This window comes from Lagenorhynchus albirostris, chromosome 5 (assembly GCF_949774975.1).
Source record: "Lagenorhynchus albirostris chromosome 5, mLagAlb1.1, whole genome shotgun sequence".
NCBI lineage: Eukaryota > Metazoa > Chordata > Mammalia > Artiodactyla > Delphinidae > Lagenorhynchus > Lagenorhynchus albirostris.
Window position 1 is genome coordinate 63,767,729 of NC_083099.1, and position 26,663 is coordinate 63,794,391.

The window sequence follows — 26,663 nt, forward strand, 5'->3', positions numbered from 1 at the left end:
CTCAAAATCTATTCATAGATACTCTAGTTTCAAAACCCCAATCTAAAGGAGAATGTAGGATGAAAATAAGTTTTAAGAACTCAAAAAAAAAAGAGAACTCAAAATTGAAATCTACTCAAGGTCTAAAGAAGAAAAAGTTGATGTGTGTATGAATTTGAAATAAGTTTACATTAATTTGAAACTAAGACACTTTGGAGACAGTTACTATTTTCAGGAATTTTTTTCTATTGATGTCTTTAATTTCAAGGACCAATTTATATAAAATCCAGCAATACACATCTCAAAAATTATTCTAAATTGAACTACAACTCAAAGCACACTCTAGAAGTTTTTTTGGTTTGTTTTGTACAATGGAAAACTTATGCTATATTCCTTCAAGATTTCTCTATCAGAACTTTTGGTAATTTTGTTTGGGTTCACTGGTGAAAATATTGTAAAAAAAGAACAGTTCATTTACATCATCCTGCAGGACAATAACCTAAGCCCATTTGTTTGTTTGTTTACTTATTTATTAACTGTATTAAGATATAATTCACATACCATACAGTTCACACATTTAAGGTATACAAGTCAATGGTTTTTAGCAGATTTACAGAGTTATGCAACCATCACCACAATAATTTCAGAACATTTTCATCAACCCAGAAAGAAACCTTGTACCCATTAACAACCACTCCCTATTCCCCACCCCCAATCATTCCAGCCTTAGGCAAGCTGTAGTCTGCTTTCTATCTCAATAGATTTGCCTATTTTTTCACTTAGCATAATATTTTCAAGGTTCATCATGTTGTAGCATGTATTAACACTTCATTTCTTTTTATGACTAAATAATATCCTATTGTATGCCTATTCTACATTTTATTTATCCATTCATCAGTTGATGGACATTTGGGTTGTTTCCAATGTGGGGCTATTATGAATAATTCTGCTACAAACATTTGTGTACAAGTTTTTGTGTTGACTAGCCCCTCAACATTTAACCATACAAGGCAAAAAGTAAAAAGAGTTCTTATAACAAAATTAAACAAAATTTGTTTTACAATAATTTTAGACTTCCTAAGATTTCATACCCTACATCACAAAGGCATATCATGACCGGGAAATGCATCATGACTTTATCACAGAATTAGAGGAGGTTAGATCCCTGAGATCTCTTCTTACACTAAGTCAACAACTTAACTACTTTCCATTACTTCTGTCTGACTAGAAGAGTAAATAAAGACCAGGTTGTGGACATCCGGTGGTCTTGAGGGAATTATCATAAAATGTTACTGAGCCTCTTGCAAGCAGCAAGGACAACTGTGCACATGGGCCTTGGACAGAAGTGTTATATTGAGCATGACTTGCCAAGCTACCCTGACCTCCCTATTCTGGTCTGAAGTATGTGGTTTCCTCACCAACTCTCAATTGTGTTTTGCCTAAACTTCAACACTGTTCTGCCATTGATACTCTGCCTCTGACTACTGCCTCTGCCTCTCCCTTGGCAGCTTTCCAAGCTCACTCATAGAGACCCTCACTGCTGACTCTACCCTGCCAACCATCTTCACTCCACCTCTGAGACTGAAGTGAAATGTATCATAGGCTTCCTTGCTGGATTAATGCCCCTCTGGACTCTAGGTCTGTCAAGTGCTGTGCAAGATGCTCAGGGGTGCATGATGAGTGTCTGTTGAATGAAGGGTCCATAAGATTTCCTATCGGTGCTACATGTGTGAGGTTGAAAGGGCTCAAATGAATTTATACACGTATCAGTGAATAATTAATGACATATTTCTCCAATGATCAAAGAACTTGGGAACCTCAACTTACTCCTGAGGCTCTTTCCTTAGTGATTATGGTGTTAACATAAGTTTATTCACTGAGATTGAAATAATTTATCTGATAGGGACAGATTCCCAGGCATAGGAAGCACATTCCTAAAGATCTGACCCATTAGAATCTTCATCAGACAGAAGACCCAAAGAAGAGTTTTAGCTGGCCAATTACTTCTTTTGCTTTGCATTTCAGAGCAATCTTACTTTGGATCTTTGGATTTAGTTTCACTGAAATTCAGTGAGCACTACCTGATGCCAGCATGTGAGGCAAAACCTGAAAGGCTGAATCACAATTTACTGCTGGGGGGTCCTGCCAAGCTTTGCCACTCTTTCAGAGGAGGGTTTCCCTGGGAAGCCAGTTTTTTCAGATAGTCACAAGGCTCCAGTTGGGGAATATCAGGATTCTGCCTGTGATACTTCTGCAACTTCTCTACCACTGTGGGCAGCCCAACTGTGGAAGCATAGAACATGGGCCCACCCCTGTGCCTTGGCCATCCATACCCGTGTAAATAGACCACATCAATGTGCTCTGGGGTAGCCGCCATCCCTTCTCCCAAGATGCAGAATGCTTCATTGATGAGTGAATATAAGCAGCGCTCGAGGATCTCATCCCGGCTAATGATACGTGGTTCAATGTGATAGGTTTCTCTGTACTGTGTCAGAAATTTGGAAAGCCAGGGATTAGGTTTGTGAATCCTACCCAACGGCTTATCATAAAGGTACCAACCCTCACCTGTCTTCTGGCCAAATCGTCCTGATTCACAGAGCATATCAGGAATTGGGCAATATCTCCAGCTGCCTCGCTTTCGGGAGGGAGTTCCTGGAGGCAATGTAGGTCCAGTAAGACCTTGCCCTTTTCGGGATTTCCAACCTACATCCAACCCAGCAAGATCAGACACTCTAAAAGGTCCCATTTTGAAACCAAACTCTTCCAGCACCTGATCTATCTCCTCTGGTTTACTGCCTTCTTCCAATAAGAAATATGCCTGATTATAATAAGGCTTCAACATTCGATTCCCAACAAATCCAAAACAATTGCCTACCACTACTCCAATTTTGTTAATCTTTTTTGATAAATTCATAATAGTGGCAATGGTAGTGGGGGAAGAGTATCGGCTGGGAATAACCTCTAACAACTTCATGACGTGAGCTGGTGAGAAGAAGTGGGTGCCAATGACCAAGTGAGGACGATCACTGGAAGAAGCAATCTCATCAATGTCCAGGGCTGAAGTGTTGGTGCACAGAAATGCTTCTGGCTTGCACACGGCTGACAGTTCAGCAAAGACCTGTTTCTTCAGGTTCCTTTCCTCAAATACTGCTTCAATAACTAAATCTACACCACTAAGCTCTTTTATAGATGTAGTTAACCTGGGTTTTGGTCCTGACCAAGAGTGGCCACTCTGCTGCATTTTGGACACTTCCTTTTCTAAGATGGAGGTTATTATCTTGTTTGCAGTCTCTAGCTGCTTCTTGTCTGATTCTACAGCAATCACAGGGATTTTGGCCATTGCAAAAGATATGGCAATGCCTCGGCCCATTGTTCCCAAGCCTGCAGATAAGAGTGAAGGAGAAAAAGAATGATTCAATGGTATTGGCAACTGAGAAATTACTCAGTGAATGGAAGGCTTCTGTGGAAACGTGGCATTCAAAGATATAAATTCAAAGACTACAAATGGATTGAATACTAGTTAAGGCTAGGCACTGTATTAAGTGATTCAGAAGGTATAACAGTAAGTAGGATTCACACACAAACACACACATGCTATTAGAAATAATAAACAAGTTCAGCAAGGTTGCAGGATACAAGATCAATATACAAAAATCAATTTTATTTATATATACTAGCAATGAATAATCTGAATATGAAATTAAGAAAACAATTCCACTTATAATAGCATTAAAAAGAATACTTCAGAATAAATTTAAGGAAGAATTGTAAGACTTGTACACTAATAACAAAAGAACATTGTAGAAAGAAATTAAATAAAACCTAAATAAATGGAAAGACATCCCATGTTCGTGGATCAGAAGACTTAATATTGTTAAGATGGCAATATTACCCAAATCAATCTGCAGATCCAGTGCAATCACTATGAAAAATCCAACTGTTTTTTTTTGCAGAAATTAACAAGCTGATCCTACAAGTCATATAGAAATACAAGAAATCCAGAATAACCAAAACAATATAGAAGAAAAAAAAAGAACAAACTCTTTCCAATTTCAAAACTTTTGACAAATCTACACTATTCAAGACAGTGTGATACTGGAATAAGGATAGACATATAGATCAATGAGATAGAATTGAGAGTCCTGAAATAAACTCATACATTTATGGAAAATCAATTTTTGACAAGGGTGCCAATATGGGGGGAAAGAATAGTCTTTTTCAACAAAGGTGCTGGGACAACTGATATCCATATGCAAAAGAATTTTGTTGAACTTCTACCTCACACCATATACAAAAGTAGATCAAAGTGGATCACTCAAAGTGGATCAAAGGCCGAAGTAAGAGCTAAAACTGTAAAACTCTTATGAGTAAATCTTCATGACCTTGGATTAGGCAATAGTTTCTTAGAAATGACACCAAGAGCATAAGCAATAAAAGAAAAAAATAGATAAATTGGACACTATCAAAATTAAAAACGTTTGTGCTTTGAAGGACACAATAAAGAAAGTGAAAAAAACCCCATAGAATAGGAGAAAATATTTGCAAATCATATATCTGATAAGGTACTTGTATCAGAATATATAAAGAACTCAAACTCGACAATAAAAAGACAGCTCAATTTAAAATTAGGCAAAGGAATCTGCAGCAACATAAATGGACCTAGATATTCTCATACTGAGTGAAGTAAGTCAGACAGAGAAAGACAAATATCATATGATATCTCTTATATGTGGAATCTAAAAAAAGGGTACAAATGAACTTATCTACAAAACAGAAATAGAGTTACAGATATAAAAAACAAACATGGTTACCAGGGGGTAAGTGGGGGGAGGGATAAATTGAAAGATTAGGATTGATATAAACACACTACTATATATAGAAGAGATAACTAATAGGGACCTACTGTATAGCACAGGGAGCTCTACTCAATACTCTGTAATGGTCTATATGGGAAAAGAATCTAAAAAAGAGTGGATATATGTATATGTATAACACTCACTTTGTTGTACACCTGAAACTAACACAACATTGTAAATCAACTATACTCCAATAAAAATTTTTAAAAAATAAAATAAAATTAGGCAAAGGATCAATTAAACATTTCTCCAAAGATATACAAATGGCCAATAAGCATATGAAGAGATGCCTAACATCATTAGTCACTATGGAAATGCAGATCAAAACCACAATGAGCTACCACTTCATACCCACTAGGATAGCTATAATTTAAAAAGACAGACAACAACAATTCTGGTGAGGATGTGGAGAAATTGATACCCTGATTCACTGCTGGCAAATTGTAAAATGGTGCTGTTGCAGTGGAAAACAAGCTGGAAGTTCCTCAAAAGGTTATACGTGCAGTTACCATACGATCCAGCAATTCCATTCCTAGGTAGGTAGGTATATACATAACCCAAGAGAAATGAAGACATACATCCACACAAAACTTGTACATAGATGTTCATAGCAGCATTATTCAAAATAGCCAAAAAGAAGAAACAAGCCAAATGTCATCAACATGGATAAACAAAAGGTGGTATGTCTCTCCAGTGGAATATTACTCAGCCGTAAAACTAAATGGTACATCCTATAACATGGATGAGCCTTAAAAAACATTATGCTAAGTTAAAGTTGGATGCAAAAGTTTACTTGTTATATGATTCCATTTATATGACATGTCCAGAATAGGAACATCCACAGAGACAGAAAGTAGATTAGTAGTTGCCAGGAGCTGGAAGGATGGGCAATGAGGAATAACTGCAAATGGGTACAGGGTTTCTTTTTAAAGTGATGGAAATGTTCTAAAATTTTTTGTGGCAATGGCTACACAACTTTATGAATATCTAAAAACCACTTAAGTGTACTCTCTTTTTGGTGACATTGTTACTATGTCTTTTAAAAATGTTTTAATTGCAGTAAAATACATATAACATAAAACTTAACATCATAACCATTTCTAAGTGTACAGTTCAGGGGCATTAAGTACATTCACAGAGTTGTGCAACCAGCACCACCATCCATCTCATCTCCAGAACGCTTTTCATCTTGCAAAACTGAAACTCTGGGCTTCCCTGGTGGCGCAGTGGTTGAGAGTCCGCCTGCCGATGCGGGGAACACGGGTTCGTGCCCCCGTCCAGGAAGATCCCACATGCCGCGGAGCGGCCGGGCCCGTGAGCCGTGGCCGCTGAGCCTGCGCATCCGGAGCCTGTGCTCCGCAACGGGAGAGGCCACAACAGTGAGAGGCCCGCGTACCACAGACAAAAAACCCCCAAAAAAACCCTGAAACTCTGTACTCATTAAACAATAACTCCCCATTTTGCCCTCTCCCCAGCCCCTGGCAACCATCATCTTTATATCTTTATATCTTTATAATCTTGACTACTCTAGTCTTTTTCAACAAAGACTACTCTAGGTGCCTCATATAAGTGGAATCAAATAGTATTTGTCCTTTTGTGACTAGCTCATTTCTCTTAGTAGAATAGCCTCCAGGTTTATTCATGTTGTAGCATGTATCAGAATTTCCCACCTTTTAAGACTGAATAATAGCCCTTTGAATATATATATGTACCACATTTTGTTTATTCATTCATCTGTTAATGGACATTTGGGTTGCTTCCACCATTAGTCCACTATTGTGAATAATTCTGCTATGGACATGATTATACAAATACCCATTTGAGTCCCTGCCTTCAATTCTTTTTGATATACCCAGAAGTGGAATTGCTGAATCATATGGTAATTCTATTTTTAATTTTTGGAGGGATTGCCATACTTTTTTTCAGCAGCTGCAGCATTTTATGTTGAATTGTACTCTTTAAATGGGTGAATTTTATGACATATGTTTCACCTCAATAAAACTGTTATTAAAAATATGAGTAGTACCAACCCTCAAGGAATTTATAATCTAGTGGTGGGAAAGGAAAAAGTTCATAAATATCCACCCTTAAAGGTAAAGTAAGTGATGAGAGAAGTTCAAATTTCTTTGGAAATTTCAAAGGAAAGAGATTTCTTTCAAATTTCAAAGGAAAGAGATTATTTTTGGTGGGATGAGTCAAGAAAAACTTCAAGATAAAGATATTTGAAGAAATATTTAAAGAAAGATCAAACTAAAACAGTGAAATTGGAGAAGTTGAACCACCCAGCTGGGGAAGGGAAAAGAAAAGTGAGAAATATTTTTTAAAAAGGCAAGAAGGATGGAAAATGTAGAAAAATTATTCGATGGCAAAGATGTTGCTATTTCTTTCCCACACCATTTCATTTTCTTCCTGGGCACATAGAAGCCTGTACTTTCTAGACCTCTGGTATCCCGGTAGGGCCTGTAACTAATTCTGGTCAAGGGAATGGGGAAGATGGTGGTGTGGGATCACGACTGGCCCCTAAAATCACCCACAAAATCCTTCATTACCACCTGGGTATAGAGGAGGCAGAGAACAACTCTGAGGCTTTGGAGGAGACCCTAGAGCAGATGTTGGCCTGCAGGTTGCATCCAGCCCACTGCCTGCTTTTGTACTGCTGGTGAGCTAAGAATATTTTTACATTTTAAATAGCTGAAAATGAAAGAATAAGAATATTTTGTGACACAGGAAAATTATATCAAATTCAAATTTTAGTGTCCATAAATAAAGTTTTACTGGAATCAATCACACTGATTTGTTTTTGTATTGTCTATGGCCGTGTTTTTTCTTCAGCTACTTTAATTATAAAAATCTTTCATGTTCTCAAAAAAAAAAAAAGGAAAACCAGAAGGCAACAGTCTAGTAGAGAAATATACAACCAGAAGATATTACCACCAACCAGGTCCGACAACTAAATCATGTTGGGGATTCTGAAAATAAAAGCACACTAATACAAAGTAGTAAACCAGTGGTTCTTATATAATCAGGGATGGAAAAATGAGTCAGTAGGCCTGGAAAACACCATTCCTGAAAAAGAAACACTGTAAGAATATAAACCATAACTCTACAGTAAAAAGCGACCAGGACTTTCCACTCAGACATGGGTGAATCTAAAAAGGTGGTGATGCCATCTACTGATCACATGACCTTTCAAGGAACTGTAAAAAAGCATAGAAACAGTAGGTAAAATGTATCTACATCTCATAAAATTAAAATTTCTCTGGCTAATTTATCTTTGTATTTACCTTTCTGCTTAAGACATGGAGGTCAGAAGTAACCCACAATGAACAGAGAACCATAGAATATTAACTATTCTTGAAAGCATAAAAACCAACTATAATCCTTACATATGTTCCTTAAATTATCACCAAGTATTATTAATAGTGACCTCTAGTGAACACCTGTAATCATTACACCACAAGTCAAAGTCTCTGACTGCTTTCAGTACCATACTCAACTGAGAATGCAAGACAAAACTGGCCAACGGGACTTGTTAATTTCAGAAACCAAAGTAACTAAACTTTTTAATAGCTACAATTTAAATGTAGAATGTAAGGTTTTAACGATTTCTATCTTCCATATTTTTAACAAGCCATAAAATTGTGCTAGGTTTTCTGGTTAAAGTGATTGCAAATTTGGACCCTAAGGTTAAATCCTGGAGGTTAATTTTATATCAGGTCTGTATTAGCCACATTATAGCTATAATCCACTATCCTTTTTACAGAAACCCTTCCAATTTAAGACTCTGCAAGTTGTACACTGCCAAAAATGCCCATGTAGATTTATAAGAGCAGTGTAATATTGATGTACCATATTACTTCCATGAATTCTTAGCTATCTTGCCTTGCTTGATCCTAACAAAGGTTGTAAGCTGTGAAATGCCGAAAGACAAAAGCCCGAGCTCCCAGTAAATCAATAGGCCGTCTTAAAAGTGTCTTCTGTAACAAGGCTCATACTGAACTCCACTGACACCAGATCTCCCCCTGTGACACCCAGGACTCTCCTCCCTTGATACGTGCATGAAAGGTGAAGAAGGACCACTGGAAATAATTTGTTTAGGATCTGTATCTTATAAAACATCCTTATAGATTAATACAATGACATCTTTTATATTAAAGAAAGTCAGTACAGCATAATCCAAAACTATCTTTAAATAGTACATTTAAGGAAACTAAGCCAAAAGACTGTTGCATTATGATTTAATCTAATTGCACAAAAATTTGAAATTACAACTCCTCTAGATTTCTAAGAAGAAGGTTATGCATGCCTCCATATTCAATTCTGCATTGTTACATTTAAACCAGATAGTGAATTTCACAACATGATGGATCAATTTAGAATTTCCATGCAACACCTCAAATTATATAAAATGGAAGCAATTTTTAAAGCTTTGTGGAATGTTTAAAGTTCTACTTTGTGCTAAAGTTTTTTGTTTTTTGTTTGTTTTTTTACCAGCAACTTTGGATTATAATGTATCAGGTGGCTATACTTTAAAATGCTGATCACTGAATATCATGGACTTTGAACTGGCTTCTACTCCTAAAAATGTATCATCACTTAAGTAGACAACCAAAAATTCCCTTCACTTCAAAAGCCTCAAATTGTGTTTCTTACAAAATAAGATTTATGTAACAAACTGCCTTCTATGGGACCAGAACTATGGTAATAGTGGGTTCAACTATTACACAATTATGTTAATATTTTATTTTCAAAAGCACTTTACAAGAAAATGTAAGTATGGCTTCCAATAGGAATGTTATACCTGGACTTGATTGGTACCAAGCTCAGATTTTAGTTTTGCAAGGAAAAACAGGCTTTCAGGTTAAACAACAATTTGTAACCAAAACTTTAATCCCAAGGATTCTCACAAAACATATTACAAATGACAGCATGAAAAAAAAATCTTGCACAGTAACTCAAAGTTCAGCTCTACAATGTACCCTTAAACTAGCAGGACATTGGTATATTGAATAGTCTCAAATTTCCAAATAATATTACAAAGAGCTATGTATTCATATACAGCAATCACAGAAGGAACTTCTGACCTAAAGCAAAGGTAAACTAACTTTCTTGAAACTTCTTAGATTCTAAACCCACCGGACAACCTCTTGTCCGGGGTGAAGACTAGTGGAATTTTTAAACCTCTAATCTAGTTTAAGGGTGCAGCTTTTATTTTTACCTGCTGGCTTGTGTTCACAGCAGCTTTTAAAGACTGCTTGCTTAACTACAGCTGCATAGCCCAGCTACAGAAAGTCTCTTCAATTTTTGCCAGTTTTGTTTCCATAATATTAAACATCACACTTTAGCTGGACGGGAGTTAGAGGTTTATTATCAGTCTATGCAAGACTAAAAATTCAAAGCAAATTCAATTTTGCATAAGGGAACATTGTAAAGTAACAATTCTTGATATTACATGCCTCATATAATCCATTTCAAACCATAGAGAATTACATCTTTATGTGTCACTGTTCCAAGAGACAAACAAATGTGAACAGCTAAAACATTTTAAAAATGCACCAAACTTACGAAGTCTCAAACAAAACTTGAATTTTCTGTACATACTCCTGTCAAATGAAGTTATTTCCTGTGCACCACTCCTCCTGCAAACTGGTCTTCTATTTCCTTTCATTTGACCTGGATCGGCTAGGAGACCCAGAGAAAGATCAGGACGGCTTGTGAATTCTCTCCTGGGACAGTGATCTCTCTCTTCTCCTATATCTAGAAAGGGACCTGCTCCGGCTGCGAGAGAAGCTTCTCCGTCTTGGAGATGTGTGGTGAGGTGGAGGACTCCTCCTCCGATAATCATCTCGAGGGCGACGACCCCAAGAACGAGGCGGCCCACGATTTCAACTTCTCTTTTCCCCATTCGACAGTTCTACTCTTTTTTTTTTTTTTTTTTTTTTTTTGCGGTACGCAAGCCTCTCACTGTTGTGGCCTCTCCCGTTGCGGAGCACAGGCTCCAGACGTGCAGGCTCAGCGGCCATGGCTCACGGGCCTAGCTGCTCCGCGGCATGTGGGATCTTCCCGGACCGGGGCACGAACCCGTGTCCCCTACATCGGCAGGCGGACTCTCAACCACCGCGCCACCAGGGAAGCCCGACAGTTCTACTCTTACTCGGCGGCCACATAGTGTTCTCTCATCTAGCTCTTGGACAGCATCGGCTGCATCTCGGGATCTTCAAATTCAACAAAAGCGAAGCCGGGAGGGTTTCTAGCAACCCACACACTTCAGAGTGGTCCATAATAGCCCAAAGCTTATTCCAATTCAGCCTTGTTACCATTGTTTCCAAGATTACCTACATAAACTTTACAGTCCAACGGACAGGAATCACGATGCATTTCAAGATCTCGGGTTAGAAACGCGAAGGCTCAAATCCACACACCCTCAGCTGGGTCTTCCCGGTCCCCTCCCGCCTGGCACCCGCAGACGCTCTCGCACACCCGTCGTCCACCAAATTGCTCTATGGCTGTTTTTGTCCTCAATAGCAGAGTTGAGTAGTTGCAACAGAGACCATATGGGTCCAAAGGTCTAAAACATTTACTATCTGGAACTTTACAGAAAAAATTTGCTGACCCTTATTATCCAGGAGGATGGCAGAGCCGCTACTTGGAAAGAACCTGGTTCTAGAATTACTGTGGAGTGAGGAGGAAAATGATCTTTATTGTGCTAAGCCACTGAGATTGTTATTTGTTACAGCAGCAGGTTACCTGTTACCTAACCAACCCACTGTGGATGTTTTGTGAAAGACATGTATATATAACTCTTCTACACTTTACAATGACTAGCTTTGGGATTTTTTTTTTTTTTCAATTGAAGTTTAGTTGATTTACAATATTCTTTAGTTTTAGGTGTACAACATAGTGATTCAAAATTTTTATAGATTATACTGGATTTAAAGTTATTATAAAATATTGGCTATATTACCTGTGCTGTACAATATATCCTTGTAGCTTATTTATTTTATACATAGTAATTTGTGCCTCTTAATCCCCTGTGGCAATTGGTTTTGAATAAAGAATGTTATCAATAATAAGAAATCACTGATTTAGTTTCTCTGGAATATATTTAATTTTTAAATTGTATTAAATTATTTAATATAATACATATATTAAATTATTTAAAACATTTAGGTTTCCAAATTTACTAAGCATCTGCATTTCACTCAGTAACAAGAGGGCTGGATAGCTCTCACTGTTGTAGCAGCTTGTATCCTAAACTTTGGCCTGGGTAAATAGGAGGTAGAGTTGGGGGTTCAAAACCCTGGCCTCCTAGCTTTCAGTCCCAAGCTGAAAATTCCTACCATGTAGAGATTATAAACTCACAGGGACAATAAGGACTAATGAGAAGTTTATGTGAAAGTGCTTTGTAAAGTATAATGTCATGCAGGTGATATCTCAGAACTGAACACAGCGGGGAAGGAAGGCCACCTGGTGAAGATGGAGCAGAGCTCCTCGGCGCTCACCTCTCAGAGCAGGTCTGCTGAAGGACCGCTGGGGCTCCAAACAACTCATAATCCAAACCCCAAAGTGGGCCAGACTAATGCTTTTTAGAAGTATCTTAGCTATAATTTTAGATCTTCTTCAGTTCTATAAACTGATACTTTTCATTTAATCACTGAAACAAAATATACATGAAAACAATATCTATTTCTTTCAAAAAGTTCTTAGCTACTAACTTCTATTTTCACAACCTTGTGGTCTCAAAGTTCTCAAGAACAAAGGGCTGAAAGACCAAACTTTTCACTGTTGGTAATTATGTTTTCATAGGTATATATTGCATTTACATTGAATTTAGTTTCTTAATTTTTCCTCATTAAACACACACAGACAGGGACCAGGAGTCCTGCTCCTGTACCAAATCACTGCCTTTAACTGCCATGGAATTAAATCTAGTCAAGAACCTCTTCTACTCAGAGAAGTAAATAAAGGATAAGGGATGCTTTGACTACTGGTTCTGCAGTGTTTGGTCAACTGCAGTCTTCTCCCCTTCTGACAGCCCTGAGAGTTCAGGTGAGGTGGGAGAATGTGAATTTGCAGTTTGTGCCGACCTGATCTGAGAACATAGGCTCATGGAAGTGCAAAGCTGGGCTCATCAGGGCTGGGGTTTTGCCAGGGGGCATAATGAAAGGATGAGTCATGGCATTTGAGGACATTGGTAAGAGAGTAGTTGAAGTGATGACTGGAAATGAAAACTGAATAGAGAAGAAAGTAAAGATAGGAGGAGCTGATCAAGTAACACATGTACTAGTTAGAATAACCGAGAAAGGGATGTGGGAAAATACAAGGTTGTGGTGAAAAAGTGAGATTTCACATTTCAGAGGTGGAGAAATGTTCAGGGTAAAGACAAGACCTACGGTGAAGCCATAAGTATGGGTCACAGAAGTGAAGTGAGGTGAGCGTCGCTGGATCTGAGGAGGTGAAGGAACCCAGAAGCAACAGGGCTGGGTTATTCAGGGCTGAATTATTCACACAGAGGATGAAGACAACCAGATGGCAGCAGGATTTGGGCCACAGAGGATAACTGTGAGCCAGGTACTAAAATGAGGGCAAAGCAGGGGAGCACTGACAGTAATGAGGAGCGATAAAGTGATACGACTGGATGGCAGGACCACAGAGGAGAGTGTCCTGAAAGGGGTAATGGTCTGAGAGGGGAACTGGGAAGTGACAGTGAGGTCCATGGAGTGTGGGAGAAGAAACAGCATTCTCTTGACAGGGCTGCAGGAGAAGCAGGTGCCCAGGGTAAGCCAGGTTTCAGGCAGGAGACAGAGGGGGAGCCATTAGTAAACCAGATGAGGCTGTGGGCGTGTTCCAGAGGACACAGGGTGCGGCGGGAGGCTGTGTCACAAAGAAGAAGTGCAGAGCGGGATGTGGATAAACATGAAGAAGAGGGAAATGACGAACTCTCTCACTTTATTTTTATCCACGTTGTCTTCTACACAGTTTAAATGCTTTTTCAAATATTTTTCAGAACAATGTGGGGTATACTTAAAAAAAAACAACCTTAAACTTTTAAACATTCCATGCTAGACACAAACCTGAAGTATTTTTAAAAAGCTCACAATAAGGAAACAGGGAAATTCTCAAATGATGGTTGACAAACAAAATACTGATAAACTTAAAACTTTTACTATTATTTTGCATTAATTATTCTTGGCTTGAAGGAATACAAGGAAGAAGAAAGAGGTAAGTACATAACTGGGAACAAATATTGGTGTTGCTGAAAGAGTATAAAAAAGGGATACTCATAGTTCTTTGTCACACTATTTATGCATCTCCTTAAAAAGTCACAAGTGAACAGAGTCAGTGCTAGAGGAGCACAATGTGTGTGCATTAAAGACACACTATTTTATTCCCAAACTTGACTGAAACCACCACAGACTAAGAAGATGTAGAGAGGGCTCTTCCCCTCCAAGCTGGGCTGGTGTTAGAGAGCTGGGTGAGGGTTAAGAAAGTTGATGCTTTTAGTAAACTTTGGACCTCCTCCCCCAGAAGACTGTATATAAGCTAATACATATAACATTTCACTTACTATTTCAGGAGGTTTGGAATCTACCCAAGACCATTCTTGGGCCAAGACTAAGAGAAAGTGAAGTTTAGGAAAGTGGCCTGAAGAAGGCAATCAGAGAGCTAGCTTCTGAGGAAAGAAGACATTTTGTTTGAGAAATTTTCTAGGGGAAGAAGTAGGGAAGCCACTATTTCAGAGTTCAGATGAATTTGAGGATAGTGGTTTTGAACAAGGAGAAGCGAATGGATGCAAGGACCAGAAAGATATGGCCTTCATTCCAAATCCCTAGCTATAGGAGTGACAGCACACACTTTGAAATGTGCAACATATTAATAATCATTGTTGGGAAATCCAGGAATGAGAGACATGGAAGAGGTAGAAATGAGTTAAAAAATGCCCAGAGTCTGGAATCAGACAGACCTACATTAGACGACTTGGGTTTCATTAGCTCACTGTTGAGAAGGTTAGTGTTTCTAGGCCTCACATATAAAGTAAAGATAGTTCATGGGCTGGAGTGAAAATTAAGTTAGCTAAAACAAGTGATATGTTTGGCAAACAGCCTGGCACCTGGTGGCCCTAAGCAAATGGTAATACTTTACGTGTGCAGATTTGGGAAGTGACATTACCCATGTCCTTACCGAGAATGCCAACAGAAGAGATGGGCCGTGCCAGTGCTGTTTTCCAGGATGCTCCAGAGGGAGTGGACCACTTATTTGTGGTCCTCTCCGCCAAGAAACAATATTGCAGGGCTCTAGCCTGCCCTGATCTCTGAAGGTACACATACAGCTCCTTTTCCTTCTTGATGCCCACCTCATAGGGATACTGGACAGCGGCCTGGACTGCACGAATGGAAGTCTCCTGAGAAAGGCACCCAGGGTGCTGCTTCCGCATCTTCCGAAGGGCTTCACTGAAAATGGTGTCCATGTTGGACAAGCTCTGGATCGGCTTGTTGTAGATTCTACGGGATTCTAGAGATTGATCTGAAAGAAATAAGAAAGAAAATTTGGAAATGTTACATATACCAAGGGAATATGTGTATATAGCAATAGTAATAACTTGTTCAAATTCAAAATATGAAATTAAATACTATTCATCAAGATATTTAATGTAACACTAATACCAAAATCTCCGACATCTTTGCAACTTAGTCCCATTAGACAGAATTTAATAGATTCAAAGCAATTTCCAGTTACCTAATTGAGGCATAAAAGTTACACTTTCTTTTTACTTCAAGGCCAAGATAATATTATGATAGATTAATTATATCAATCTGCCAGTGAGCTTAAGGAAAATCGTTCTGAGTTAATGATATTTTAGGTTCAAAATAATTTTAACTCCATTCTTAACAGTAACAAAAACTTTAAAATACCTAGAAAAGGAGACAGTGTAATATCGGCACAAGGATAGAGATACAAATCAATGAAGAGAATTGAAAGTTCAAACATAAATCCTTATAATCACTGCCAATTGATTTTCAACACAGGTGCCAAAACAATTTAATGAGAGAAAGGAGATGCTGCAGACAACTGGATATCCACATGAAAAAAACAAACTTAGATCCTTACCTAGCACCATATATAAAAATTAATTCAAAATGGATCATAAATCTAAATTGAAGAGCTAAAACTATAAAATTTTCTTAAAAAAAAAGAAAAATCTTTATGACCTTTGGTTAGGCAAAGTATTCTTAGCACAATCCATGAAAGAAAAAAATCAATAAGTTGGACTTCATCAAAATTAAAGACTTTTGTACTTCAGAGAACACCATTAAGCAAATGAAATGAAATGAAATGATAAACCATAGACTGGGAGAAAATATTTGTGTGGTAGGCAAAATAACACCCTCCCCAAATGTCTACTTCCTAATCCCCAGAACCTATGAATATATTACCTTACATGGCAAAGAGACTCTACAGATGTGATTAAGGTTAAAGACCTTGAAATGTGAAGATTACCATGTATTATCCAGGTGGGCCCAATCTAATTACATGAATGCTTAAAAGAGGAGAGCCTTTCCCAGCTGGAGTGAGAGAGGAAGAGTCAGAGAGATGCAACACAGGAAGGACTGGCTCCATGGATGACAACCTGGCTTTGAACATGGTGGAAGGGGGCCAAGAGTCAAGGACTGCAGTGACCTCTAGAAGCTAGGAATGGCCATCAGTTTACAACCAGCAAAAACATGGAGACCTTGGTCCTACAACACAAGTATGAATTCTGCCAACAACCCGAGTGAGCAGGAAACAGATTCTCCCTTAGAGCCTTCAGAAAGGAGTGCAGCTGCTGACACCTGGGTTTAGTCCAGTGAGACCCCTACCAGACTTCTGACCTATAGATCACTAAGTAATACATTTGTGTTGTTAAAACTGCTGAGCTGGTGGTAATTTGTTATCAAGAAGTAGAAAATGAATACAATTTGCATACAGAATATCTAATTAAGTATTTGTATCCAGAGTATATAAAGACCTCTTATGACTCAATAATAAGAAGGCAAACAACTCAGTTTTAAAATGGGTAAAAACTTGAGTGGATATTTCACCAAAGAGCATATACAAACAGCTAATAAGCAGTGAAAAAACATTCAGCATCATTAGTCATTAGGGAAATGCAGATTAAAACCACAATGAATGTGGTAGGCAGCCTCTAAGTAATGGGATGTCATTTCTGAGATTAAATGACAAAAAGATTCTTGCTCTCTCACTTGCTCGCTCTGAGGGAAACAAGCTACCATGGGTGAGCTGCCCTCCAGTGAAGCCCATGAGGCAAAGAACTGAAGGAGGCTTTCAGCCAACAGCCAGTGAGGAACCGAGGCCTTCAGTTCAACAGACCAAGAGGAACTGAATTCCACTAATAGCCACTTGAGTGAGCTTGGAAGCAGATCGCTCCCCAGTCAAGTCTCCAGGTAGATACAGTCCCCCCTGCAATACCTTGAATGTAGTCTTTTGTGAAACCCTAAACCAGAGGGCCTAGCTAACCACACCCAGATTCCACAGAAACTGTAAGATAGGAATAGTTTGATTTTAAGCAAATAAATTTGGGGATAATTTGTTATGCAACTATAGATAACCAACACAGACCCACTAGAAGGACTATCATCAAAAAGACATGACACAGAATGTTGGCGGTGATGTGGAGTACCTGGAACCCTCGTGCGTTGCTTGTGAGAATGTAAAACAGTACATTCACTTTGAAAACAGTTTGGCAGTTTCTTAAAAAGATAAACATAAACTTACTGTTCGACCCAGCAATTTCACTCCTAGGAATCTACCCAAGAGAAATGAAAACGTGTAAAACTTGTATGTGAATACTCACTGCAGCATTATTTATAGTAGCTCAAAACCAAAAACAATGTGAATATCTGACTGATGAATGGATAAAGAAAATGTAGTATAGCCATACAATGAAATACTATTCAGCAATAAAAAGGATCAAACTGGACTTCCCTGGTGGCGCAGTGGTTAAGAATCCACCTGCCAATGCAGGGGACACAGGTTCCAGCCCTGGTCCAGGAAGATCCCACATGCTGCGGAGCAACTAAGCCCGTGCACCACAACTAATGACCCTGCGCTCTAGAGCCCAAGAGCCACAACTACTGAGCCCACATGCCACAACTACTGAAGCCTGCGTGCCACAACTTCTGAAGCTGGCATGCCTAGAGCCTGTGCTCTGCGACAAGAGAAACCACTGCAGCGAGAAGCCCAAGCACCGCAACAAAGAGTAGTCCCCGCTCACTGCAACTAGCGAAAGACTGCGCACAGCAATGAAGACCCAATGCAGCCAAAACTAAATAAATTAATTAATTAATAAATAAATAAATTAATTATTTTAAAAGGGACTTCCCTGGTGGCACAGTGGTTAAGAATCCACCTGCTGATGCAGGGGACACAGGTTCGAGCCCTCATCCAGGAAGATACCACATGCTGTGGAGCAACTAAGCCCATGTGTCATAACTACTGAGCCTGTGCTCTAGATCCTGCATGCCACAGCTACTGAAGCCCGGGTGCCTAGAGCCCGTGCTCTGCAACAAGAGAAGCCGCCGCAATGAGAAGCCCACACACCACAATGAAGAGCAGCCTGCACTCACCTCAACGAAGACCCAACACAGCCAGGAAAAAAGAAAAAAAGGATCAAACTAATGACACATGCTACAACACAAATGAACCTTAAAAACATTATGCAAGCTGAAAGAAGCCAGACGCAAAAGATTACATATTGATGTGATGTAATTTATTTTAAATGTCCAGAAGAGGCAAATCTATAGAGACAGAAAGATCAGCTGTTGCCTAGGGCTGGGGGTGGGAGTGGGGGTAAGCTGCAAAAGGGCAGAGGGAACTTTTGGGGATAGTGGAGAAGTCCTAAAACTGATTTATGGGGATGGTTGCGCAACTCTAACTCAAAGGCAAATCATGCCTCATCAAGGCTGTTAAAAAATATCTAGCAAAGAATTTGTTAAGAAAGGTACAAGACCTTTATGAAGGCCTATATAACATTTTATTGAAGAACATAAAATAATACCTTAATAAAGAATGACCCCATGTCCCTGAATATAAATATTTAATAGCATAAAATAAATATTTTCCATATATTATATATGAATTTCTAACCAGAATCCTTGTGGTCCTATTTTTTTAAATAACTCAAAAGAATTATTTTAAAGTTTACATAAAAGTATAAATGTGTAACAAATTTATTTTTTCTAAAATAGTTTTCTAAAATAGTATTCCAGAAACTGTTTCCTAAAAAGTGCTACTATCTCTTAAAAAATAAAGCAATATATCAAAAATGTACACCTTAGTTAATTAGACCAGAAACCTACCAGAGCTTACAAAGCAGTTTCACTATAAAAAGACAGATGAATGTGAGCCAGTCTGGCATTAGTATGTTACTATGTGTCCAAGGGAGAGTAAGGTTTGGATATAATCATGTGCACAAGGAAGAACTGTACCTGTGAGGCATTGTATAATCTCAACCTTTTTTTTTTTTTTTTAACCTAGTTGGCAAGAACATTTCCTTAGTGCTTGATTACTATGTAGAATTGAAAAGAATGGATTTTTTTTTTTTTTTTTTTTTTTTTTTTTTGCGGTACGCAAGCCTCTCACTGTTGTGGCCTCTCCCGTTGCGGAGCACAGGCTCCGGACGCGCAGGCTCAGCGGCCATGGCTCACTGGCCCAGCCGCTCCGCGGCATGTGGGATCTTCCCAGACTGGAGCACGAACCCGTGTCCCCTGCACCGGCAGGCGGACTCTCAACCACTGCGCCACCAGGGAAGCCCAAAAGAATGGATTTTTAAATTAATGCTTTCCCATATGATATAAGAATAAGATTCAGGAAAGGAGGCAAGATGATGAGTAGCAGCATGTGGTCCCTGTTATTGTTGGAAAAACATGAACTCTACCCAACAGGCTACCAATTACTTGCTCAGTTAACCAATGAGTTACCCAATCCTTTATGGGAAGGCAAGCTCAGTGCAGAAGGATGAAGACCTTTCCAGGGCCTACAGCTGATTTAATTCCCTGGTGGCTCAAAAGAGAGACAAGAACAGACAGTGGGGAGAGGACAGTGGGTAGAAGACAAGTGGAAGAGGAAAGGAGGCAGAGCTGTCAGTGTTGTGGCATCTGACAACAGGTGGCTGTTGCAGACTTTCCTGGGACAGAGCATAGTTGGGTTTGGGATATCTTAGAGCTGGATCTCTGTCCTTATGACACTACCACCAGCCCCACCATGACAGGGGCTGATTCTCAACATCATAGCACACATCAGGGTTATTTGAGGAGTTTAAAAAGTTTGGATGCCCATGCCCCACTGTGAACTCAGTTAAGAATTTTTAAGTGTGGGGCCTGGGCATGAGTATTTTTTTTTAATTCAATAGTTGATTTTGAGGTATAGCCTCTGGGAGGTCCAAGAGCAGAGCATATGTCAGCCACTGTATCAAGGACAGATGCAGCTCCTGGCAACTCTAACCTGGGCCAGAGATTGAAAAGAGATGAGAAAGAAAAAAAGGAAGAAAGTGGTCCAGTGCTTAAGACTTCGCCTTCCAATGCAGGGGGTGTGGGTTCAATCCCTGGTTGGGGAGCGAAGATCCCACATGCCTTGAGGCCAAAAAACCAAAACATAAAACAGAAGCAATATTGTAACAAATTCAATAAAGACTTTTAAAAAAAATGGTCCATATCAAAAAAAATCTTTAAAAAAAAATGAAGAAGAAAAAAACTGAATAGTGTGCAGTAATTTTAGCCAATTGGCATATTCCTAGTATTCTGGGGATACTCAGAACCTCTGAGACTACAGATGCACATTTTGGGAGCCCCCCAGAGCACTTGTTCCGACCAGCCTAGGGCCAAACTAAGCACATCCACTGGAGAGTGCTGGATCAGGGCACAAACATTAGAAGGTTTTTTCCTGTCAATTTCCTATTCCTTTTGTTCTGTGGCTGTAACTGAAGGATGCTATTATCTTAAAACTTCATTTTATTACTACAAAATATATTCAGAATTTCCACTTTGGGTCTACAGGTATGGTGTTTTCAAAGTGTATTTCTTATACAGCTGGTAGTTTTAGAGTCTTGGTAGTTTTAAAGTCACTCAGCTGTAACTACATAATAAGAGAGGCAAGTGTGAGCAGGTCAGCACCAGCATTAGCTGCCAGGAACATGGGAAAGTGAAGAACTAATTAATGATTCAAATATGCTTATAATTGAATTCTTTCCCTGACCCATTCACATTTTTTTCTTAATTCTTTGAAGTTTTCTAAGGCAGAAGTTTTAATTAAAAAAATAAAGGACTCACATGCCCAAAGGAAGAAAAGGAGGTGATTATTTTCCCTCTTTCCTTTCTAGTAAACTAACAGGAAGAGATTTTCTCTGCCTAGGATAAAGAGAGACATAATGTGCAGTTTACAGAAATGGTTTCCTAAGACATAATGGACTCTCTTTTCTCTAACTCTCATAAACAATAAGCTGTCTCTCTCATAGAAGGGCTGCAAAGGACAAACACAACAACTGCATTTTTCCAGGCTTGAGGGGGGGTCCCTAAAGAAGTGGGGTACATAAAAAAGAAGCCCAGTTTAGACGTGTGCTCAGGCTTCCTAGGTATGGCAGTGTCACTCTGCTTTTGTGAAACATGTTTATATAAATGTTCCCAGACAGTAAAAATAAATTACAAAGCGCAAAAGATAAAATGAAGAGAAAGACAGATGTAACCACTAAGATTTTTTTTTAAGCCACAAAATCTAAACAGATCAAGGTCTTTGGGCAGAATAAGAATCGCTAAAAATGGCTAACACAGCCCAGTGCAGTCATAGTAACAGGACCAGGGTTCATTACAGGGACAAAAACAGAGCACTGGGTTCCTGAGTTGAGGCTCCCACTTGGATGTCCCCTGTGCCCATCTTTGACTAACAGTACACATTTTCAGCTTATGCCAGAATCATGCACGTGGGAACAAGGAGTTCTTACTCAGTTTGGGAACAAGCAGGCTGCTGGCCAAATGCAAATAAATAGCATTTTACAGGACCCTCCCCTCCCCAGTTTAGCCAAAGCAATCTGGTTTGGCCAAGTGATTTTGAATTGCTCTGCTAAATCCATTGCACTGCAGTAGTCTAAGAGGCTTCATGTAACAAAAGCATTAAGATACATGAAGCTAATTAACTTCCACAGTCAACTCTCCAGGATGCGTGTTAAGTTTGTAGAGAAATTTGCAGCTACTTCCCAAATCACATTTTTAGATATATATGTTAACCTCCTACAATCCCCTCCCACCCATAACTGGCTCCAAAACTGCTGATTGCAACATTGACCATTGGAAATTTCCTTCCTTCTCAACTTCTTTATTGGATGTGGAAACTAAATAAGTGCTCTTAATCTTTTCCTTTTGTTATTTTTTTAAGTCAACATTTCAGCAGTGGGGGTGGGGGAAGTGATGCGGAGTGAGAATAGGCTGAATTAATGAAATATTTTTACAAATGGAAAAAGAGAATTCAAAAATTTTACAGGTACTTTTAAAACTGAGATATAAATCACATCAGTAAAAGTCACCATTTTAAAGTTTGTTAATTCAGGAGTTTTTAGTATAATCACAAGGTGTGCAACCATACATGTTTGTTTTTTAACCATGCAGAACTGATTTACTAATATCTTTAAGACAGCAAGTAGTGTTTGCATGTAAAAAGTCAAAGCTAGGAAAAGTTATCTCCATTCTCACTCTTGTTCTCTGTACATCGGTGGTTCTCAAAGTGTGGTCCCCAGAATACAGCATCAACATCGCCTAGGAACTTGTTAGAAATGCAAATTGGGCCCCATCCCAGATGTACTAATTCAGAAAGTAATGAGTGGGGTCCTATAATCTATGTTTTAACAGACCCTCTAAGTGATTCTGATGCACAGTAATGTTTGAGAACCGTTCCTCTAGATCAAGACAATTGCACTAGCTTCACTAGCTATAGATTTGTAAATGCACATATATTTAACATCTATATATATATATATTTTTTTTTTTTTTTTTTTTTTTGCGGTACGCGGGCCTCTCACTGTTGTGGCCTCTCCCATTGCAGAGCACAGGCTCCGGACGCGCAGGCTCAGCGGCCATGGCTCACGGGCCTAGCCACTCCACGGCATGTGGGATCTTCCCGGACCGGGGCACGAACCCATGTCCCCTGCATCGGCAGGCGGACTCTCAACTACTGCGCCACCAGGGAAGCCCTACATCAATATATTTTAATAAAAAATATTTTATATTTATACATTCATATTTATAATAAACATCAGTACTATTTATATCATATATTTATAATAAATATCTGTACTATTTATATCATATATTTATAAAAAATATCTATTATAAAACATAAATATACATTTTTATAATAGATTTTTGTGAAGCCTGTCCTTCAAATCAATCCATCAATTTTGTCTGCCAAATAACCACAGTCTAACAGCTATATTTAAAAGAAAACAAAGGAAAAAAAGAAAGGAAAAGCACAAGACCTCAAATGAAAATGAAATGCAAAATATGTAAGCCTAGCTAAGCTACACATTTTGTAAGATAATAAGTGTAAATGTAGATAAGATTCTCTGAGCTAGTCCTTCATTGATCTGCCCGATTTCTCTACCTTGTATCTCTAGCGTTTATCTATTACAGGGCAGCACCAAGAAATCATAGGATTCTAAACAGTGGAACTCATTTTTTTTTTTAAGTAAAAGTTCCAGAGTTTTCCTTGGGATTCTAAACCCTAAACCTCAAAAGAGACACAGTAGAGCTGCTCAGGTTGTAGCAAGACAAAAAAAAACTGGAGCCCATAGGGTCTCAGAATACAGTTTGAAATCAGCTTATTTTGTTGAAACATTTCCTTTCATTGATGAAGAAAATAAAGCCCCCAAAGCTGATTTGTTAGGGTCCATATAGCTATGGGTTAAAATTATAATCCAGGCCTCCTGACATCCAATCCTAAACCTATTTCTCTACTAGACTGTACCCCTTCCACACTGGCCAGGCATCCCTTTTTCCTTTGGGTAAATTTAATGACTCAGATAATAGGAAAAGATAAACATTAAAAAAAAAAACAAAAAACAAAGGTCTTCTCTACCTACCATCCAGATACAACCACTGTTAAAAATCTGTTATATCTCCTTGGTTTTTTTTCTGTATGTAGATATGCATATGAACACACACACATTTGTGCAACTTCCTATCTGGTTGTTTTTTCTACTTAATATTACATGTAAGCATTTTTCCAAGCTCTTCAATTTCCTTTAAAAATGGAAGTTTTAATGGCTGAATGGGGTTGCTTCACTGAGACCTATCATGTTTTATGCAATTAATCCCTTAGAATTAGATATTTGAGTTGTTTCCAACATTTAATAATGATAAATAAAGCTTCAGTGAGTATCACTGTATACAAATCTTTGTGTACTTCTGTGATTATTTCTCTGTGATAAACGTCTGAGAATAGAAATAATAAGTCAAAACATAAGAACAAGCTTCAATACATGATTGCCCAATTGCCGTCTAGACAGGCAGGATATACTACAAGCTGTTTAATAAGTGCTTATTTAAATTCAATCTGAGCATATTATTTTTTCTATCTTTGCTAATTTGCTTGGAAAAAATTAGTGTCTTTCAAATCATGAATGGTTTTATATTAATCACCAAGTTTAAAAAGCATTTAAGAATTAAGCATATACTTACTATATGATCCAGCAATACTACTCTTAGGTATTTACTCAGGAGAAAGGGAAATATAATGTCTGCAAAGACTTGTGTACACCCATAGTGAAAACAACCTAAATGTTCATCAACTGATAAATGAATAAACATATTGTGGTATATCCATACTATGGATTATTATTCAGTAACAAAAAAAGAATAAAAAATTAATACATGAAAGAACATCATGAACCTCAAAAACATGCTAAGTGAGAGAAGCCAGACACAAAAGACTACATGCTATATGAAATTCTAGAAAACAAAACTATAGTAACAGAAAACAGGCCAGTGGTTGTCTGCGGCCAAGGGCAGGGGAGAGAATCTACTGAAAGAGGCATGACAATACTATTTAGGGTGATAGAACTATATCTTGATTGTGGCAGTGGTTATACAACTGCAAATGATTACAGAAATTCATCGACCTCTTCATTTAAAATGGGTGAATTTTATTGTGTGTAAATTATACCTCAAGCTGGAAAAATCAAAACAAAAATCATTTAAGAAATTCTGGGGGGAAAACAACTTATTTTCATTTTTGTGTATTTTCTTTAAATTTTTATCTGTCACAGACCTACTAGAGAATGGACTTGAGGACACGGGGAGGGGGAAGGGTAAGGCTGGGACAAAGTGAGAGAGTGGCATGGACATATATACACTACCAAACGTAAAATAGATAGCTAGTGGGAAGCAGCCGCATAGCACAGGGAGATCAGCTCAGTGCTTTGTGACCACCTAGAGGGGTGGGATAGGGAAGGTGGCCGGGAGGGAGACACAAGAGGGAAGAGATATGGGGACATATGTATATGTATAACTGATTCACTTTGTTATAAAGCAGAAACTAACACACCATTGTAAAGCAATTATACTCCAATAAAGATGTTTAAAAAACAACAACAAAATTTTTGTCTGTATTCATAATACTCTATGTAACTATAAGTATAGACTATATGTAAGTTTGTATTTAGACATTTTTTTTTTAGACATTTTTATATCACAATTTTACATTTCTACAAAGTTTTCATGATTATCATTTAAAATAGTTATACATAATTGTCCAAAACCCAGAACCATTCTCCTATCGCTAACAGGTAAATTACCAAATTTTAAAGCAAATGATTCCTCCTCAATATTTGGATGCCACCAAGTGGACAAACTGTAATATTACTTAGATTGAGTAGACCTTTTTAGAAATTAAAAAAAATAACAATTTAGTGTTTAAAATTTTAATGTAAAATTAATTTTTAAAACTAAATAAATTTTAGTAATTAAAACAGATGCTTTTATAAGTGTACCAGACCATGATGCTCATCTATCTCTTGTAGTAACTTAACTCTCAAATCTGAATCTCTGGAAATCAGTCAAAGAAAAGAACTTCTGTCAAAATCAGGGCCTTTACAAACTAAAACTACAGGTGTAAATGATAGACATGGGTCTCTCTTAACCCCCAAACAAAAAACCATTTAGGGACCTACAAATGCAAATAGCCTTTGCTGTAGGCCAAATGACTTCCAACAAAACAATAAGTGCTTCCAGGAGGCACAATGAAACCAGTGATGAAACTGTGGTGAAGATTATCTGGAAAGCAGAGAAAGACAGCAGGAAACTCATTCCCCTTTGGGCAAAGCCTTGCTAACTCTCTTTAGAGTCACCAGTATTTTCTCCTTACAGTTCCTGGCCTTTCCAGTTCAAGCTTTTGCTATTGAAATGAAACAGTAACTGGTTAGAGCCACAAAAAGAAAGATTATTTCAGGGAAGTGTTTGGTCCCTGCCAGGGTGGACAAAAGAAGGACTTTTTCAAAAGAAGCCTTTGAATGACACCTAGCCATTACCTACCACCAACCGAGGGAGATGAACACTCTGCCTATAGCCCAATATTCCTCCCAATTATTTTTTCTGATGCACTTTAACCCTCTCCATCTTGCTGCCAACCTCCATAAATCAAAAAGAAACATTTTTTTAAAAAAAGAAATCTAGGAATGCCACTCCAAAGAACTCTTAAAGGAATGTCATGAGTCCATAAAGTGAGAAACCAGTGAGAGAGAGAAAACGTAGCTCACTGAGACAGAACCATGGCTTCATTGTGGTAAAT

General features: G+C 38.3%; 1 protein-coding gene and 1 pseudogene across 3 annotated transcripts in view; both read right to left on the reverse strand.

Moving 5' to 3' along the window:
- Positions 1-272: 272 nt before the first annotated feature.
- Positions 273-26,663, reverse strand: part of EHHADH (enoyl-CoA hydratase and 3-hydroxyacyl CoA dehydrogenase) — a 51,057-nt gene continuing 24,666 nt past the window's right edge. For all 3 annotated transcript variants that reach the window (XM_060150217.1, XM_060150219.1, XM_060150218.1), the window contains 2 exons: positions 15,018-15,359; positions 273-3,360 (listed from right to left, as the gene is read on the reverse strand). In XM_060150217.1, the coding sequence (XP_060006200.1) occupies positions 2,099-3,360; positions 15,018-15,359 (1,604 nt within the window). In that variant the 3' untranslated portion in view covers positions 273-2,098. The remainder of the gene's footprint in view (positions 3,361-15,017; positions 15,360-26,663) is intronic.
- On the reverse strand, positions 9,548-14,933 carry LOC132521056 (serine/arginine-rich splicing factor 3-like; annotated as a pseudogene).